This window comes from Maylandia zebra, linkage group LG2, assembly GCF_041146795.1.
Source record: "Maylandia zebra isolate NMK-2024a linkage group LG2, Mzebra_GT3a, whole genome shotgun sequence".
NCBI lineage: Eukaryota > Metazoa > Chordata > Actinopteri > Cichliformes > Cichlidae > Maylandia > Maylandia zebra.
The window spans coordinates 17284370-17305126 of NC_135168.1; the positions used below are offsets into that span (position 1 = coordinate 17284370).

A 20757-nucleotide genomic window follows, 5' to 3' on the forward strand; every position below is an offset into this window, starting at 1 on the left:
ACAATTCAATTCAATTTTATTTTGATAGCACCAAACCACAACAACAGTCACCTCCAGGGTATCTATAGTGTAAGATAAAGATCCTACAATAATATATTGAAAACCCCAACAATCAGACGACCCCTATTAATAGTAACTAATGATTAAATGTAAAGTGATTCATAATAGAAAGTGAAGAAAGGTGAGTGGTGAAGAAACAGTGCAAATAGAATAAACTGCTTTTTAGTAGTTTTTTTTGTAGTTTCGTTTAGTGTAGAAACAAGGGTTCTGATGATAGCAGCTTAACAATATTAACAATGTCAAATTATTAGAAGCTTGGGAGGGAAGAACAAGAAAAAGGTCATCAACGTAATCAGCAGAACATTAACCATTTGATTTTTGAAACGTACAAGAACTCACAGGATAATACAGCATATGTACAAAGGGCCATCTTTACTAGCAGTGTACAAACTCATCCCATCCCTTAAAACTGGAGCTCATCCCAGTGGTTAAATGCCACCTGGATAGGAAAAGAGTCATCCCATGGCTAACACACAGAGAAAAACAAACATCCACACTCACATGCACACCTCCAGCCAAGTTAGACTGACCAGTTAACCTAGCATGCATATCATTGGAGTGTGAGAGGAAGCCAGAATCCACAGACGGAAGGAGGACACACAAACTTCACGCTGAAGTTTGTGGCCGCAGATTCAAACCAAGACCTGTGTGCTTTGTTAAGCACCAAGCCACTGATGGTTGCATTAGAACAGTAGCATGAAAGCAATGATATCCACACAATTACCTGCACCTGTATTTGATATTTGATAGACACTAGAGTTGTAATTTTGTTTGTCAATACTTTAATTTTCTTTGCCAATTCCTACAAACTGCACTGCAGTTCATCTGAAAGGGGATTAATGATGATTTTGTGTGAAAACACTGAATGACTTTGAATTCTTCTCACATTCAGTGGACGCTAAACCTCAAACTAACATTATTTTACTAGGGATGAACTCGCTAAATAACTGAGGATGGCACGATCAAAGCAAATCAGTGTGATTCAGCTGACCTCTAACTTCAGAGAAAACCAGGACCTCTGAAAAGGTGTAAAAGATTTAAACTTCGTCTTCTTCTCCAAAGTGGATTAATTATATGCAAATAATAGTTAATTACGCTTAGGTTTGACTGGTTAATGCTTCATAAAGTGCATTCATGTGTTATGAAGTTAGCATTTTCTGATTAAATAATCTGCTCTCTGAATTTCCTCATTTTTTTCATTAGCTATTACAAGTTATTTAGTTATGGACAGCTGATATTTATTTTTAAATTAAACCACTAATGTTTGCTTGAAGGGGGTTAATTAAACTTAGCCTATCCAGGGATGGTTTACTGAGCAACACAGATGTCTATTAAAGCGTTTTGGACATCCTTAAGAAGACAAATTATAGAAAGACTGCTTCTGTGAGAACTTTACTATTTAACTTTTAAAAGCAAAGATATCCAGATAACCAGAGTCCTTGCCCAGGTAATCAGGGTAGTGTCCTTAACAATGTGTCATTTGCATCATATTTGAGCAAACTCAGTCACTGAAGGAAAAACAAATATTAGTATAAGCTATGCTTTAGGATGGAAAAATGATTAATCAATGGTTACACTGTTTGACAATTTAATCAGAAAAATGCATGCACTGCAGAAGATTTTTTTTTTTTTTTTTTGTCTTTTGGCCCTTCTACAGATTTAAAAAAATAAAAATCCTATTGTGCTGCAGTGACCTTCTGTGTTATTTACACAACCCCGTGAGGCTGTTTGGCTCAGAGTTTGGTATTCATATCATTCCTGGACTGTTTACTGTGAAATTAATGGTCTGTTGTCTCCCATCAACCTAGTCCAGACAGTCTTCACATGCAACTGACAGCAGCTTGCGCAGCATCCTTATGAGTAGGAAGAAAACTGAGAACTAATAGCACTGTCTTTACTGGGCTGTCATGCTCGGAGCAAAGGCCTTGAAGCCAGGAAGCTTAAGCATTCATTGCTTGATTAAATTCTTCACAGGACACAATGCTCCAATGGGAAGTTGGGCTCAGAATGTGACTTGGCAAGCTCTGAGGACAGTAATAACACAGCAAATAAAAATACATAACAATAGCCACTTGAAGGAGAAAGGGCAGTTTAATGGAATGAAAACAGGCAAACCAAAGGCTTTATGTAGGTACTAAAATGAATGCAATAGCAATTCAGTTATTACATTTATATACATTTAAATAAGTGGAGTAATGAGATCACGAAGTGGCTAAAATTAGAAAAAGTTGCAGTTGCTGGCTGTGGCAGTGATCTGTTGGCACAATAAAATGTCTAATGAATTATTTCAGATTACATAAGATTTGCTACATAACCTACAGTATATGACAGGACAAATTGCTTAGGCCCGACATTTTTCAGTCAACACCTCTGTTGTCCCACATGCACCAAAATGCATCACTTCTCGTTAGCGTTTGCATTCAGGTCAGACTGGCACAAAAATAAAGATTTAATAATAATTAAAAAAATTATTTATATTAATTATTATTCTTATAGTGATTATTCTGGATAAGGCTTTGATTGACAGTTACAGTAGCTGTTTTATATTGCACTCAGAATATTTAATTATGCACATGTGCTGATTACGCTGCCATTGTCTATCGATGTGTGTGAACTAAAATGATCACTGTAGTTATTACAGTGACTAGAATGATCATTTTCTTACTGAGGCTGGACAATAAAGAGACATTTCCGGCAGTGTTAAAAGAGGAAGGGGCTGTAAGGGGACTGTCCCAGCCTCCGAACTACAGTTACACTGAATGCAGGCCATTGTTGAAGTTTGTAAAAGCTATGGAACCACCAGACCATGGAACACTCACTGCCCAGCCCCCAGTAGTGCCCTAGATTCTGGGGCACTGCATTAGTTTGTTGCTCTTCTTCGTCTGCTGTCATGGGGCAGTTTCATGTGTCATTTGGCTTTTGCTCAAGCAGGAATTAAAGCCCTTTTTCAAGCTTGTTGGAGGTAAATCTGCCTCCTGCTGTGTTTGAATTGTCCCCTGCAGTCAAAAAGCAGCCATACAGTTGATAGCTAGAGTTGATTGTGCAGTTCAGACGTTCCTGATAGCAGTGAAATGTGATGATGCTGCACAAAAGATCAATGGCTGAAGTGCACAGATGAGGTGACAAATGGTATTTTTAAAGGCCACCTGCTTCATTGAAATGCAACATTTCTTTTTATGAGTTATTTTTTTTCTGAATTTGGCTGCATGAAAATACCGAGCTTAGGAGAAAGGTAAAGAGATGGAACAGTAGCCTATGTCTTGTGGTGGCTGTGGACAGTCATCCAGTCTGTGTGGGCAAGATACTGAATTGAGTGTTAATTTGAATGTTATAAAAAGGTGCTTAGGTAAAGTACATGTGTGTGATTAGGGGCTTGTAGAAAAAAAGGGGCTGTGAGTGCTCAGTTAGCATACATATATATATAAGTGCCGGTCTATTTGCATTAGGTGAACATAGTGCTAACACTAAACATTCAAACAAATCCAGGATCCCTGAGAAACTGTAAACATTTTAAACCATGTTAGGCACATGTTCTTATAACTGATTTGCAAACAGGATATGGTCATCAAAACTAAAAATTGTGCTGACCAGCAATAAAGCAGCTCTGGCTAAAGGTTGCTGGCTCCTCCGGGAGGCAAATGCTTATTCTTGGTTTGAGGGCTTTTTATATGATGATGTAGATAAGTAACATAAGAGAGGAGTCTGGCATTTATAACTTTGAAAACCTTTTATATGGACAAAAACTTTAGATAACAGACTAAAGGATAGGAATAAATACTAGAAGCTCAATCGGAGATATATATAATGAACTGATGCCTGTTTGATCTGCTTTGAATTTCAGATCTTCTCTTTGTTGTCATGCAAAGCTCACATCTTTTTTTCATAAGTGAATTTTATAGTTTGGCTTATCATCAGCTGAATGCCATGGAATATTTCTCTGTCACATGTGATATAATAAACACCATTAAATAGAAGGTGAAATGAAGATGACACTGCAGGGGGATTGAGTCCTTAGTGGCATGTTTCGTGGATACAGACGCTGTAAGTGAGAAAGCGGGTTAGCAAGCCCTGCTTGTCATTTTAAGTTTGATGGTTGTTTGATCATTTCGTATTCAAATACAAATGTGTGTATGCCTTGTTGTCTTCTTGCAGCTTTAGACCCTCATTTAATTTAATCACTTTTTAAAAAACAGACTCAAACTGGAACGTGAGCAAACTCAAGCTAAACTCAAACATGATTCTCATAAAATATGGTGGACAGTCAGCAACACAGCTTGTTGCAAAGCACCAGGCTGTTTCCTCAAAGAGTCTTTGTTCAGCTACGAGAGGGAGTGAGAGAGACAAAGGAAGGGACAGGAGGTAGGAAGTGGGAGAGAGAGAGAGAAAGAGGGAAAAGAGAGAGGTAACTGAGGGCAAAACAGGAGACCGAGGAGGAGATTAAAGAAGAGAAAGGGTGGAGTAGGAAAATGGTAGTTACGTTTCACTTTGGGATAGAGTAAGAAAGCATAGTCAAACAAAAATACCTCATCAAGGGAGATATATGGAGAAATACTGGTGTAGAGAAAGAAATAGTTTAGCGAGGGTGTGGAATAGAGGCTTCATAAGTAAAGTAATAAAGACAAGCAGACAACCAAAAGCAAGCATAGAAAAGAAAAGTGCGGGATTGTGAATTTGTGTGTGAAAGAGGAAAGCAAATGTATGAAGTGTGAGTGAGAAAGATACAGAGGGAGGGCAGAGAAAGTGTTTGACAAAAGGCTTTTGTTGTGAAAGTGGCCATTTTGAATCTTCCCCTGGTTACGGATGGCTCCACTTCACTGTGTCCCAGCCTACTTGTTTGGCCTAGTTTCTCATTAAGTCGCCACTTGTACGGTGACAGTGTTTACTCTGTTGGCACACTCACTATTTATGGCAAACATTATCACACATCCACTAGAGATGGTGCAGCTTGATGCCATGCAGATCAGCGAATTTTTCTCCCGAGGGCAGCACATCCTATAACACATTTGTTCTTTAAAGACCATGACAATGCTGTTAGAAGGCTCTTTTTTATCTTGAAAGATGTTCATTATGAATTTCCTTCAGATGCCAGCAAGTGAATATTTACATTCATTTTGATTTAGAAACAAACCAAATATATGTCGAGGGAATCCTGTGAACAGGGTAGCAAGTTTGCAAAGGATTGCAAAGTTACATCTGAACAAATGGCAAGACTTTGACAAGAATGTAATACACAGTGCCACGCTGGGCAAAAACCAAGCACAGTATATCAGCACAAATACCTCATACCACATAATGATTTGGGTTCCTCTTGTTGCATTCACTGAGTTGAACATGAACTCCTGTGTATACCAAAGTATTTTAGAGTCAGTCTCAACCACAGCTAAAGGTGTTCTTGGCCCAAGAACACCAGCACATTTACAGCTAACTGTCTAAAAAAGAAAATAACCAAGGTGTTTGACTGGCCCACTCAAAGTATCTGTGGCATATCTGTGAAACTGTCCCTCTTGCTTATAAATATTCAAACTTTACTAGGTTGTTATTGAATCATTAACTCTTCAGTCCTCTGACTTAAACCCCAGAAAAAAATCCTAAACATGCTGACTCTTAGCTGGCTACATGCTGTGATATCTGACAAGTACTGACTTAGACTGCCTAAACTTAAGCATGTGTCTGCATACAGAATAAAGTGTAACAATATTTGAAGACATTTTTTCCCCTGCATTTCCATGCCAGAAATTAAGAAAAATACATACGTTTAACAAAGTGGAAGGAAATGTGCTCCAATGCGCTGCATTTTTTGAAAGTAGAAAACATTTTATGCATACACTAAGTGTGCAAACACACTGCAATGCTTAATGTTGCAAAATGTCCACAGCATAATCCAGGATAGAAATTAGATTATATGCACAAAGGGAAACTGTGATTACAGCAGTGGCTGTACTTTACTGCTCTGTAAAGAAGAACGGCGCCCAGCAATGTCTTCATGCATTAGCAGTAAGACAATAGAAACCCCATCTCTGGGTGCACTGTGGTCACATACGTACAACCTGTTGTCATACTTACACATAAAGACCCCTGCCTTTTTTATAGAGTCAGTCACAGCACCCCGATTCTACACCATTGATCTAAACCTTCCCAGAAGCTTCTGAGTCAGTTCTTTTGTTACTCCTCTCTGCCAGTCATCTTACATCATTCATAAAGCTGCTTATTCCACTGAAGCATTTCCATGAAGGGGATTCACTGTGTCATACAACTCTACTTTGGGAGTTTTTGATCCTTAGAGTCAATTGTAGAGAAGCTTTTTTTTTTTTTTTCCTTTTTGACCGCCTTTCCTTAAGCTGCTCACGCGCGAACCTTAATAACACACATCAGTAGCAGTAAGAACATACGTGCACACACTGTAGTGCTGCAGTAGCTGTGAGGTGCTGAAGGAGAAAATTCAGCTGGGATGAGAGTGAGTCATGGAAACCGCTTAATATTATGGGCTGTCTTTCCCTTGATGTTGTTCAAGCTAATTAAGCCTTGTAGTAAGCTACTCAGGTCTGTTTGAAGTATGCAAGAGATTCACTTTAATGGTCTGCTCTATGCGATTCTGTGTTTTCACATTCAATTTGAATATGCTTACAACCCAGGGACCTTAGATTATAAAGATAAGACACCTGGGTTTATAGCTATGAGTCTATTTCTAAATTACTTGGGGAAATAATAGTTGTTTAGATCTTGAGACTGCAGAACATGTCAGTATATGACACACACATACAGTATTGTAAAGATGCATTTACACAAGACCTCTATGCCTGTTATGTTACCTTATTCTAGCCTATTAAAAACATTGTTGATGAACAGGAAATTGTGTTTTCATGTCAACACTTACATTAAATGAATGAAATTGTATGTGACAGTTAATTAAAATGGATTTAAGGTAAATTTATTTTCTTGAGTACGAGAATAGTCCAATGTAATGCTGGCTTTCAAAGAATGAAGGCACTCTACAGGTGCACTCAGTGGCAGTTGCAAAAACAAAGTAAAGTGAATGTGGTGGTGCACACTGACCCCTACTGCTGATGGCTTGTCATCACCCTGCTCTGCATGGCTCGCCCCTGCCTTACTCTTGACTGACACAGGGGCAGCAGGGTCACTCAGACATGTCCGACAGCAGGCAGATTACATGTTTGTGTTCTTGTTTCCACTGTTTTATTAGGATTGGAGTGCTGTGTGCGTATGCCGCCAACCAGAACCTGAGCTCTCAGGTGAAGAACGTACGGAGACTGGTCAACAGCAACATGAGGGATCTGCACACCTTTGCTAACGACACACCGATGGTGAGGCAGAAAGTTTCCATTTGAAACACGATGTTACATAAAGAATTGAGGTGAAGCATTATAGATGGTTCAGTTATGAATTTTCCTTGAGGGTACACTTGTGAATCAGTGTGCATATTATTTCTTTTTTTCTTTGTTGAAACTGGGGTTTCTTGTCATGCTGGCTTTGTGTAATCCTTTCAAACGGGAAAAGAGAATTTTCTCACCTTTTGTGCACGCAACACCTGCAAAGTTGCTTTTGAAAAGATTGTTCTCATACGGTGAAATTTCTCCAACAATCAGTCTCACTCTTATGGGTGGTATTTGCTGAAGAAACCAACTCCAACCAGATTCTCAAGTGGATTAATGAAATTGTGTAACACGGAAGTAGTTTGTTGGTGTCTAGACCAATAAAGTACTTTTGTGCAGCTATTTCTAAGACTCTGCTCGTCTCTGTGTTTCCTCTATGCAGCAAATTGAATACCTAATATCACAGTATGCCACGGCCAAGAACAAAGTCATCTATGACCTAGATAGTAAGTAGTTCTTCTCTGTTTCTCCAATAGTAAATTAGGTAGACACAAACAAGTCACTAAGTTTATACACTCAGTTGTGTAGCATGCTTATTATGTGAATTTAATGTGTCTGCTTTACTTGTTTTCACAACTGTGACTTAACTAGCTCCATAGGCAAAGTAGCAACTTTTAAAAAACATCTCTTGAGTATTCTTGCTACTTTCTTCTGGAGGCAGTTCTTTCCTAGAAGTTGTGACTTGCAAAAGCAGAGCCAGGATTTTAAGCTTTTAAATTAAAAACAAAAAAAGGAAGAAGTTATGCCTTGTATACTCAAACCATTAGAACACAAGTTTACTAGAGAACAAAATTGGGAACAAGAGTGACTTGGACTAACGTGTCTATGCTGATGTTTTCTACAGACATAGGTCCATTATTGGGTGGAAGAATACATGATCAGTTGGATAAGGAGGTCCGTCCTGCCTTGGACCAAGTTCTCAATATGGCTGGAGGTACAGTTGCTCACTTTTAATTTCCTCCTCTAGCTAAGATCAAAATATTGCAGGTTCTAAGCTACTAAATGCCAGCTACAGCTTCACTGCAAACATTGCAGTGCTGCCAGTTGTGTGATGAATACAATGTTTTTCCCTTAAATGTGTGATTTAAAGTGTGAATAACCTTTTTTTGGTGGAAATACAGGTTTAGGACTCGTTTCAGTATTTTCCTATAAGTAATAAGTCCTCCACCATATAATAATAGTTTCATTAATCCTTAATCTTTGTATTTTATGCTTTTTTTTTTTTTTATAAAGTGAAAATCGAGAGGGCCATTAAAGGTAATGATAACTTAGTAACTGACCCACAGTCCTTTGACCCTTGACTTTGTGAATTTTGACACCATTGTTGCTACTGTGATTCGTCCCCTTTGTTTTCTTCCTTGATGCCTACCTGAGCCCCGAGTTACAGTTCTTGAGTTTTTGATGAAAAATAAACAGTCAGTATATAAAAACTGCACTATGCTATATCTTACTTTGGTGACCACAGAGTGAAGAAAGTAGAAAGGTTTTTTTCTTGTGGGGGTGGAAGTATATATACATACATACATACATACATACATACATACATATAATTTTACTATAAGGCATCCATACTTTAGATTCATGCTTTATTCCTTTATGTGAATGTCTGCTTCTGTTGTCACCAGGTAAATTGGACAAATAAATTCTCTCAATTTTCTTTCCATTTATGAATATAAATGGAAATGATTAAAAAAAATCCAGCCTAGTGCAGTTTTAAGTTCATGGTGTTTTGACAAAATCCCCAAACCCTTTATACTGTAACTGTGTTACCCCAGTGTGATGTGAGCATAAAAAACATGTTTGTGTAACCAATCATGTTACTTTTATTATTTATTTCTTTTTTTTTTTTATTTGAATATGTAACTATGAGAATACCTTGTTTTCTTTTTCTCTTGTTTTTTAAATTCTGAATTACAACTAGATGCTGTGTGGTAGAGGTGGGAATCACCATATATCCCACGATACGATATTATCACAATATTTAACGCACGATACGATATTATTGCAATTTTTTAAAATATTTTGCGATATTCAGATTCTGTACATAAAGGTAAACTTTATCAATATTCATTTTATCTAATAACAAAGTCTCGCACTCAGTCATTCTCTCATTTCAGTCAGTTTTATTGTTGACAAACTGAACGGTTTGTATTACAGTCTAGTCCAACTTAACTGAATGCAACCATCTGGTACAATTATAGCTATTCTAAACTATGCAATTTGTGAAAACTATGCAGCCCCTTCAGCAAATGAAGAATTTGAAAGTAAATTAAAACAAAATATAATTTTACATTAAATAAAAAAGTTTTAAACTTAATTAAAATAAAACATGTCTTAAATTAAAATAAGCAAACTGTCATGTTTATTGCTGCAATAAAAAAAGTTAAACACATTTGGACAGCGAAGGAATGTCAGGATTCTTGCTCAGAAAAAGGAGCTGATCAACATGCTCTGAAGTCAGAGCATGTTCCAGTCCACAAAAACTTTTTTTGTAACAAAATATCGATTTCTGCTGTCCCTGTATCGATACATTATTAGCAAACAAAATATCAGGGATAGCTCAGTAGGTAAAGTGGTCGCCCCATGATCGGAAGGTCGCCGGTTCGAATCCACTTAACGGCTACCCTGAGGTACCCCTGAGCAAGGTACCGTCCCTACACACTGCTCCCCGGGCGCCTGCTTAGTGGGCTGCCCACTGCTTCACTGAGTGAATGGGTCAAATGCAGAGAAAAACAAGTAATTTCCCCATGGGGATCAATAAAGTATCCATTATTATTATTATTATTATTATTATTATCACGATACTACACAGTATCGATTTTTTCCCCCACCCCTACTGTGTGGATGTTTGACCCAAATATATAGGCTTGCACCACATCAGCAAGAAAAGATGAAAGATCTGTCAGTAAGCATGAAAAAAGTAAAGTTGGTAAAATGTCTGGCCATTGGCATGGCAGTGATTGTACTGTAATTTGGGTTTTTAATATTCATATCCTTTTGGGTTTCTGTTGGGTTTGAGCCAAGTTGTCAAAGCTTTTTATTATTCACTGAGAATGCAGAGTGTAACAAGATAGAAAAAGGGAATACAAAACCAAGAGATATATACTACTACAATTAAAAATGGTGCTTAAGCGTCCATCTATGGCTTCACAGTGTTGCTAATCGTGCCACTATGTGAGAGTGTATTTACCGTTTCCTGTTGTTCACCTTTTATGCCTCTGTTCAAGGATGCTAGTGTTTTTGTTTTCTTTATCCTGTTGAATTTTAAGCATCCTCTGCAGGCTGCTCACAGACTCTATACTAACACTGGCTGCTGTCTTACAATGAACCCAAATGCATGGAAAAGCGTCATTTACTGAACAGCGACATCTTTAATAATGGCTCATATTATTCATAGCATTCCTGTTTGCTTAATGTTCGCCAAAAGCGATTCTGTTGCATGCAGTGCAGTTAACAGTGTAATTTTAGATGCTAGAGATTCACACTAGTATATGAGAACACTACAGACACACTCAAATGTCAGACCCCATTAGCTTGGATGAGAAACTCAAAAGATATACTTGGATCAGGCCTGGGCTTTACTAGGGATACACCGATTGTGGAGTTTGGGCTGATAGTAAGGATTTCTTAGTATGTGCCTGGGAAACAAAGTACAGTTTTAATATCATTGTGCTTTATTTAAATAATTCATTGTTGCTGACTTTTACTTCAACTACATTATATTTTGAAACAAACATTGTACTTTGTACTCTATACCATAACATAACACTTGAAATGCTTAGTATTTTGCAGATGTTAACTATATAAAGTCACTAATATATAATGTTTTATTAATATAGCTAAAGTTACCTATTACTATATTAGCAATTTAAATAACCTCCAGCTGAAACATTAAAATGAAATACGCATTAATGTTTCAATAATTATGATCCAATGATTCAAGCAGCATAATGTGTTCTTTTGACATTGTAGGATTGTGATTTTAATTAGGTAAAGGGTCTTAATAGTTCCTTTACCACTTAGCAAAACAGTTATTTAATATGAAACAATTTTCTTTTCCTACGTAGTCCCATTTTACACATAATGCTTTTTATAACAGGGTTCAGGGTTGCACACAAGCATGAAAAATCATGCTATATCTGTTTCTAAGCTGTATTTCTGCTATTTCTGGTCAACCATTATGATTTCCTCTGGCCTCCACTGCCTTGTTCTGGTTACCCGATTTGTGTTACCAATACACTGTTTAAAAAAAGCAAAACAAAACAAACAAAACAGCTCCATACTTCCTCTTCACTGGTGAAATCAAAGGCTGTCTAATATCACACATTTACTGTTACAGTATTTTCCAGAAGAGAACTGAAAGATTCATATAAAGTATTCATGATTCTTTGAGTCATCTGAAGCCAAACCACATAGTAGTATCCAATGGGAATAGAGTTAATCGAAAAGCCCTACATGACAACTCCTTTAATTTAAAAATTTTCTTCAAGATAACTAGTGAAAAAACACCTTCATTTTTATTTTTCTGAGGATATAAGACAATCCAGCTGACTTTATTTACATTTTGGAAGAACATGTGACTGCAGCGAGAACAGTCCCAAAAACCACTGTTCTTCATTTTTACTTTTTAGGTACTTTGCTTTGGGCATTTCTCCTTTATTGGTTTTTCCCTCATATATTAAACCCAGTTCACTTGCCATGTCGCTTGTGGTCTCGTTATTTCAGCCATGCGAGAAACCAAGGAGGCCTTGGAGAGCGTTAATGCATCTCTGGAGGTGCTTCAGGATGGAACAGGGAAACTGAGCCTAAACCTGGGCCAAGTCCGGACCAGCATCAACCACACCCTAAATGACACTGACTGCCATGATGAAGACTCGGATGCTACCACAGCCCAGCTATGCCGCAACATTCGCCAGTCGTTGTCCCAGCTGCAGATCAGCTCAAATTTCACACGGGTACAAAACTGTAACTGTGGTGCTCTTTTTGGCACGTGTTTGCAATAAAATTGTTCACACTTAAAAATCAGGCTTAAGTACTTTGGGCTAATGGATAAGTTCAACGTTTTCTGCGTCTGTCTTAAAGTAATCATCTACCTTTCTATATTGACCCTAAAGATTATGCATTATATTAAGCATTAGAAATAATTGTTTTGTCCCATTGTTTCTCATGCAGTGTGCTGCACAGTGAAATACAACAATAGAAAGGTTTAGGTTATTTTTTTAAGGAGTTATTTGAACTAGTGAAAAAAATAGATTTCTGAACAGCAATCAGGAATTGTTACATTTTGATCATTTCTTATTGCAAATACTTATCAAAGCTGTGTTTTTCACTTGTTAGCTACCCGATGTGAATGCACAGCTGGAAAAGATGAACGATGTATTGAAAACAGACCTCAGCGCTGTCGTTCAGAGGGTGAGCATGAACCACATTAATTGGAGTTTTTTTGTCTTCCAGTCTATTTTCTGATGTATTTTGTCAGTTTTCTTGTTTAGTTGTTCATCTTTAGTTCCTGATTTTTTTTTTCAAATCCAACCAAAACCACAAAATGGACAAAGAAACTTGGTGTTCCTTCTTGTTTTTCCTCCTTTCACAGGGCTTCTCCTCTTTGAATGACACGCCGCATATGGTGATTGAACAGACCAGAAGTGTTGTTGAGAGTAAGTGGCTTTTGAACCGATGTTTTTCTGAAATCAAACACAAAAGTTAATAACTCTTGATATATGTTATTACAATAAGTGCTTATATAAATGAATGGATTTTTGTGTTCTCCTTGCACTCTCTGCGTTTCTCTTTATGTTTATTTTGTTATGTACTGTAAGTTTGTTTCTTGTAGCAAGAATGGGGCCTTTTTGAATTGCACAGATTTCACTTTAAACATTTGTTGATATCGTAGTCTAATTCAATGTTAAATTTAAATCCGGGTTAATATTTTTCCTAAAATGGTAAAACTGATGAATTTATTTATTTTTCAAGTATCTTTACACTCTTCATTTTTTCTGTTTTGAAAAAATGATTTCTCTCAGGTGTAACAAATTTGGTGGATAGCATTGGCAATAACATCAGCAGCTTTTCCAAGGCATTCCCAGTGCAGAGCTGCCTGTCCAACTTCACCATCTTCATTAACCATGTGCACGCCAAGATTGAAGACTACTACCCAGAAATTGACAAAATGGACTTCTACAGGTATTCTTCTTCACTTCACAAAGCATATCTGTGTATTTATAAGTGCTTTGCATAAAAGGAAAACCTCTAAGGGTAAAAGTAAAAAAAACATTTTTATTAAATAGAAACTATCATGTAAATGTGCTGAAACGAGGTAACTATATTAATGCAATATGCCTGATGTTTGACATTTATCTTGCTTTATGTTTTTTCTCTTTTCCTTTTTAGTAAGCTTTGTGTTCTATTTTCATTGTACCCATCCTAGTTTCTGTGCTTATGTGCTTTTTTGGCTGTATAAGCAAGTGGAGCAAAGCTCTCTTTCTCGAGGATGCTTTGACAGTTTGTTGATATAAACCACAGTGGGAACTGTGCTTATTTATATTTTGGTAAACCACCTTCTGTGAGATCTCTAATAGTTTGGCTTTGCCTGCTGCCTTCAGGTGGATTGGCTGCATTGCTCTTTGTTGCATGGTGGTCCTGGTCCTGGCCTTCAACTACCTGGGCCTGCTGTGCGGCACGCTGGGCTATGACAAACATGCCTCACCTACAACACGGGGCTGCATCTCCAATACGGGAGGAACGATGCTTATGGCGTAAGTCCAGTATGCAAAGTGTAAAAAGCTGCCACAACTCAGGTTTATGTTACTATTTTACAAGTACAACTGTAGTATAACTGTACATGTTCTAGTAGTTTTTACAGTTATTAAAACTGTACTATGACAGACAGCTTGTTTCACTATAAAGCTACAGTTCACTGTGTTAGAATTGTACACATCAGCTGTACCACAGGGACTATTTGTTCTTCTCCACAGTGGAGTTGGATTTAGCTTTCTCTTCTCCTGGGTACTGATGGGAGTGGTGACCATCATTTTCCTGGCTGGAGGGAACATGGAGAAACTTGTGTGCGAACCATTCCACACCAAAGAGCTTTTCAAGGCAAGTCATGCAATGATAAGGGAGATAAAATGTAAACAGAGTGTTTTTTGATTGTGTAAAAGTGGATCCCACACATAAAGCATACAAAGGGCCCTGCTTTCAAAGATTAATATATATTATTAAATAAAAGTCCTACTTGAAGAGTAAAAGAAACATTCTATATATTTTTCTTTGAAAACTGACTGTAATTCATAGAAAAATCCAACGTGTGTATCTGTGTGTGATACAACTAAAAATGTAAATAGTGAACAAAGTGACAGTCTCACTTTAGCTTCATACATTCAGAAGTGAATATTTTCAGACACAGCACACTGTGATCTCTCTTCATTACCCACTGTGGTGAAGCTGAGGCCGGCATGTGCTTCGTCATAGTGTTTAGTTTTTGTTTTGGTGGTTGTGACATTTGGTGTAGATTAATCTGTTTTAGCTTTACTGGGCAGTCCTCTCAAAAACGTGTCCATGCATTGTTAGCAGTGCAGAACCAATGTGTCATTTTCATTCAGCTTCACTCCACCCCGAGTTATAATTCTGAGATCCCACAGTCTGGGAACCACTGGCACAGATAATTGTTAGTATAAGCACACTACATAAAACTTGGTGTCCCTTAGGTGGGCTCATTGGAATAGCATTTGCTACCAGTTGTCAAGGGCAAGCTGTTATGTGCGTTAAGTCTGAATGCATCTGCACTCAACCCATCCATAATTCAGAAGATCTAATTTTGCCTCAAGTTTAAAAAACAAATAAAGAAATGGGCAAAAAAAGGCTGAAATATTCTGCCATTTTTCTTAATTTATGGTGCATCGGCACTCATGAAAGAGAACGAAGTTTGTCAGATTTGGAGCGGGGTCTCTTAAGTAATTTATAGAAGTTTCTGCAAATGAAATTCATTTTCAGCATTTTCTTCTGTGCCTCCATGATTGCTCTTCTCGACTTTCTTGCCGCCTCAGTGAGGACGAACTGCATCGTGGATGATGATGTGCATTTGTTTCTAATTTGAATTTACAATAATGAATTTACTGATGGATTCATTTTGCTTCTCCATAGGAATTATTGATTATACATCCTGTTTCCTGCTCTCTAATTCACCAGGTTGTGGATACTCCATATATGATCAACCCAGAGTGGAAGAACTTCATCCCTGGCTACATGTACAACGACTCTGAGCTGAAGTTGACAACAGAGAGCTTATACAGGCAAAGAAAATGATTTTTTGTGTATTTAGATGACACTGTCATGCCATTATTCTCACACCCTTCTCCACCTGTCTTCTCTATATTTCATGCATACACTAGTTTACAACAATATGAATGATTTTTTTTCAGCAAGACAACCCATTTATCTAAGTATAGTCTGCAAAATTAATCGATGATGCTGTTTTTCATTTGGCTTATGGTCAGACATCAAGCATGTGACTGAGTATCTTGTTTCCATTGATGGAAATGCAAATGAGAAAGAAGGAGAGGGTTACTATTAACCTGGCTTTGCTAATTAGGATCGTTTTTTTCTACGCTGTCTGCACTGCTTTTCTGCAGCCCCTTTCTTAGTGATTACACGAGCTTTCATCATCTTCCTGCAGTGTGATGCTGCACATTCTCAGTATACTGGGATGGCAGATTCATCGTCACCATTTTCAAACAGAATGTGTTTTCAAGTTTTCACACTTTATAAAGCAAGTCTAAGATATGTGGCTACCTAAATGCTTTCAAGGCATTTTTAGCTTTAATATATTTGCAAACATTTTAAGCTTTTCGTGAATAATACACTGTCTCTCATAAATGGACATATTAGTCATGTACTTCCAGTCAGTTTCACTTGGTGGCAGCAAATATTTTTACTATGACAGAAAGTTACATATTGATATTTCTCTTTCTCTCTCTCTTTCTTTTATTTCCCCTTTCTGATATTTCTGTGTGTATTTGTTTTCGTGTACTTGTCTTCATTAGTACTTGCAAAAAGAACCAAGGCATCTACTCTGCCATGCATCTGGACAAAGTCTTCAATATTTCCTCTTACCTGAACACCACAGTGGTTAGTAACCTTTACGTACTCTGTTGTAGTTATTATTATGATAGGATGCTGTCTTATAATAGCTGAGCAACTAAAATAGCTACTTTTTTTCTCCTAAAGTGTTATACACTTTACATTACTAGTTCATATAAAGATACATGATATTAACCTTTAATAGGACAAATTTTAATCAGCTGAAAAAGAATAACTCTGATGTTGCTCACATATTAGGGTAAAGTCAGGGTAATCTTTGTCCACGTGTAACATTTTCTCTCTTCCCTCCCACTCGCAAAACATGATAAAACAGCTGGATTAAAAACGACTCTACAGGAAATAAGGTCCCAGACATCTGCAGTCAAGGCTGCATGCAGTACTTCATTTGCATTACCTTATAAGTTCTTAGGTCCCAAACTAAAAGGGATGCTGACAGCTGATAATTTCAGCATGCTTTAGCCCTTAAGTCAGTGTATGCCTGTGTGACATTATATTGATTTAAGCCAGCCACTTCTACATTCAGCACTTTCCTGACACTTGGCACAATTGCCTTGACTCATTGTCGCCAACAGATGATATGTTCCATGCGGCTTCTGGATATTGTTCATTTTTCTTCATTAAAGCCTGAAAAACTTTCTAAAAGTCTGACACTTTTTATTCTGTTAATTTACCAATCATACAAGCTATAAGCAGCAAATCTAAAAAGCCCCCCCCCCCCCTATTGTGAATATACATCTATTCTAAGGAGAGCTTCCCTCATTTAAGCTAACATGCTTGTTATCACCATAGTAACTCTAATTTATCTCACTGTATAAATGCACAGCAGTTTCTCACATGGCTCTAGGTTGTATGCAGCATGGGTGCTAACTTTAACACCAAATGGTGACATGAAATATTATATTATATAGTCTATGATCTATACCTTTGAATTGATCATAAGTATTCACATTTCAAAATTCATTACAAAAAAAAGTTTTAAAAAAATTAATATTTTCAGGCAGTAAATGGGGGTGTCATTGGCGTATGTGGATTCAGTGTATGGAGTGTTGCACAGCTCATCTCTTTGTAGAATTTTCTATATTAAATAAAAGTTGTGCAACCCATCACATGCAGGACATTTCTAGTGTTATTGGAAACACATAAACATACAACCATGTCATCTGAGAACAGCTTTTATTGTCAGTATTTTTGGTCTGGTTGTCTTTAAAGTGCCACAAAACAACAACTTCTTTTTTGGTTGTGAAATTACATATTTCTATTCACGACATCCTTCACGAAAATCACACTTGCCAAGATATGTCTCGGTACGGCTATGGCTTTGCTTTTTGGGACAACAGTCCTTAAAGCATACAGTCCAGTGCAAGCAAAAGTACTCTTACTATTTAATGTTAAATGAAAGGATTATGTAGAGAAATGTATGACTGGGGACTGTAAAACAAAAAAAAATCAAGAGAAAACATCACTGGTATATGTAGACTTCCATCCAAACCACATCTTTAAGATTTTGGGTCGCTCGTGTGCCAACATTTGTTTTGTGTTTTTGGAAGCCTTTCATTATTTTCATGTCTATACAGTCACAATACTGGAAATTTACTCAAAGTCCTAAGATTACCAGATTGTCTTTTTTTCTGATATGTCAAGAAAATTGGAACATACACATAAAATATGCATGAATAACATTTAATATATACATTCTAGAACAACTAAACAAAAAAGTATTTTATATCTTTGTGTTAACAGTTCACAAAGGATGTGGTCAGTCAGCTGGACAGTCTTAAGATCGACTTGAGAGGCATAATCCTGTTGGAGGCAGAGGGAAGGCAGAACCTCCTGGATTTCTCTGAAGCAGGGCTGTCAGAGATCAACTACGCCGACTACCTGGAGGAGGTGACGCATCAGCACAAGCATACTGGAATGAGCAAACACATCAGCGGGAAAGAAAAAAATGTGAAACACAAATAAATCCCTTAAAATATGCATGAATGAAGGGGGAAGGGCATAATTGGATAATCAGGCACACAAAACCACGCAGGAAGTAGTGTGGTTTTGTGTGCCTGCAAGGGACAGGCCAGCATACACAACAAAGACAAGAAGCAATACACAGAAGGAGACACACACAATATTTGTGTAAAACAGCTACACAACCAAGGTATTTCTTTGTGATTACTAGACTGAATTGTTCTGTAGATGCACCGGTTTATCTGAGAAAGCACAATCCAAGTAGAAAGAGTGGGGAGTCAAATAATAATGAATTGTTATAAATTCTTACATAATTACACACAAACATATTTCAGCTGTGCTTTAATGGTGTGCTACCAGAAATAGCTCACTTCTGTGGGCGCAGTCTAAGAGGCACCTCCACTGCTGTCAGTTAACATACAACAGGCAGCCATGCTTCGCCTGATAAGAGCTTCAGTGTGATACAGAACAGTGGGTTTCGTCGAGGACCACTGCAGCTCAATTATCCAAAGGTGATCCTGCCAAGGCAAAGAGGATGTAGGAACAGGCAGGGACTTGGCATTTCATGTCTTGTCTAACACAACCCGTCAGGTTCCCTTAGAATTATTTCCCCAGAGTGACTGAAAATAAAATAAAAAAAGCTTTAAAGACTGACTGATACTCAACGCACACACCCTGCAAAAGTCAAGCTGACACATTTTTATGTGCAGCATGTCTCTCTGCTGTCTGTTGGAAATAATATAAGTGACAAAAAGTTATATTAAATAGCTTTCTAGCGGTCTAATTGACTGGAATCTGTGCAGTTGAAAAGCTGCTACAGAAGAAACTACAGGATGAAGGTGAAAATGTAGCTAAAAGAAAAGGAGTGGACAAAAAAACATCTTTAATTTAACTTTGCTACTATAAAGGAAAACAACCTTACTTTTTATATTTTGTTCTCTTTTACTTTGATGTCTTTAGGTGAATAAGGGGGTCACTGTAGTGGATCTACTCTCATTTGCCAGAGAACTGGAGGCCCAGACAGACCTGATGGTAAGAATCTGACTTTTATACAAGCACCCAGTAGTGGTTGTATAAAGTGTTTTCTTTTGTGTGCACACTGATTTAATTTGCTTATGTACTTACAATGCCACAGGAGCACTTGATGGCAAAAAATGAAAAGAAAATATGTGTGTTCTTGCTCTCTAAGCTCTCTTTCAACGGCTCTGCCTGAACAAATAAAAGCTCTCAATGATGTGTGACTGCCGTCCATTGCATTTAGGGCAGCACAACATGCTCATTCACTTTCAATTTCTAAGTCCATTAGGGTCCTGTAGAAAGATGGAGTTTGTAGTTAGTTGATTTTAGAGAAAGGGGCTTTTAAAGAGATTTTAATCTAAAGGTCCCATAAGTTTGTTGTCCTGAAGTAAACCCAGCTGTTCCGTAAATTCAATAATTTGATTCCTCTCCTGGATGAAAGGGATAAAGAACTATATTCTAATGTACTGTTATATAAAAGGCAAGGAAAAAATTAAGAATGTATAATATATGTGCTTCAATTCCATCTAAGCCTTTGATATATTTATCTTAATATATTTCAAGATTGTGTGGTTGTTTGTGCGTTTCAGCCCAAAAGTAATCTGCAGTCTGCTCTGAAAGGCCACGTTAGCACTCTGCGGCAGATCCACAGGCAACAGATCGTCCCAATGGAGCAATCCATGGTAATGCCCTACTGTGTTTCTCTGTTTACTATTGAGATAGCTATTTCTGTTTTCTGCTTAGATTCATTTAGTTATTCTCTTTGAGGAAAGATTCGTCCTACATCATTTCAAAACTATGTGCCAGTGGTTGCTGATTTGGTTGCTGGTCCACTGTCTTTACTTTTCCCACCTCAGTGGGTAGTTGATTTTAGGCTTTTTAAACCTGAGGCCCTACTTGCACAGGCCTATACTGTGTACTGGTTGGTAACTACTGGTCGGTAAGAAAAAATGTGCATTCCCCAGCAAGTTGGTGAATTGTTGCTGGAGTTTGCTGGCAGTCGCTTGGTGAAATGGGTCACGTCATCATTTGCTTTCAAAGTATATGTCGTGCCTTTTGAAACATTTTGGTTTCCAAGATAGGCAGACAGTCTCCATTTCCAATTTGTGACACACTTTTTCAAGTGTCATTACCTTTTAGTGGTTAGCCTCATGAGTGTCTGCGGACCATTTAGTGTCATCCATGCAAAGTACCATGGACTGCTAGTGATATAACCTATCACAACACTGAG

At 37.5% G+C, this 20757-nt stretch overlaps 1 protein-coding gene across 17 annotated transcripts in view; it reads left to right on the top strand.

The window, feature by feature from the left end:
* Positions 1-20757, top strand: part of prom1a (prominin 1a) — a 94890-nt gene that overhangs the window by 61133 nt on the left and 13000 nt on the right. For 11 of the 17 annotated variants that reach the window (XM_023152764.3, XM_004553660.3, XM_076889618.1 and 8 more), the window contains 15 exons: positions 7262-7382; positions 7834-7897; positions 8296-8385; positions 8685-8708; positions 12177-12406; positions 12789-12863; positions 13045-13108; positions 13475-13634; positions 14054-14206; positions 14426-14549; positions 15639-15742; positions 16493-16577; positions 18291-18437; positions 19470-19541; positions 20117-20209. In XM_023152764.3, the coding sequence (XP_023008532.1) occupies positions 7262-7382; positions 7834-7897; positions 8296-8385; positions 8685-8708; positions 12177-12406; positions 12789-12863; positions 13045-13108; positions 13475-13634; positions 14054-14206; positions 14426-14549; positions 15639-15742; positions 16493-16577; positions 18291-18437; positions 19470-19541; positions 20117-20209 (1606 nt within the window). The remainder of the gene's footprint in view (positions 1-7261; positions 7383-7833; positions 7898-8295; positions 8386-8684; positions 8709-12176; positions 12407-12788; positions 12864-13044; positions 13109-13474; positions 13635-14053; positions 14207-14425; positions 14550-15638; positions 15743-16492; positions 16578-18290; positions 18438-19469; positions 19542-20116; positions 20210-20757) is intronic. The other 6 variants (XM_004553663.3, XM_004553669.3, XM_004553665.3 and 3 more) reach the window with 1 other exon arrangement.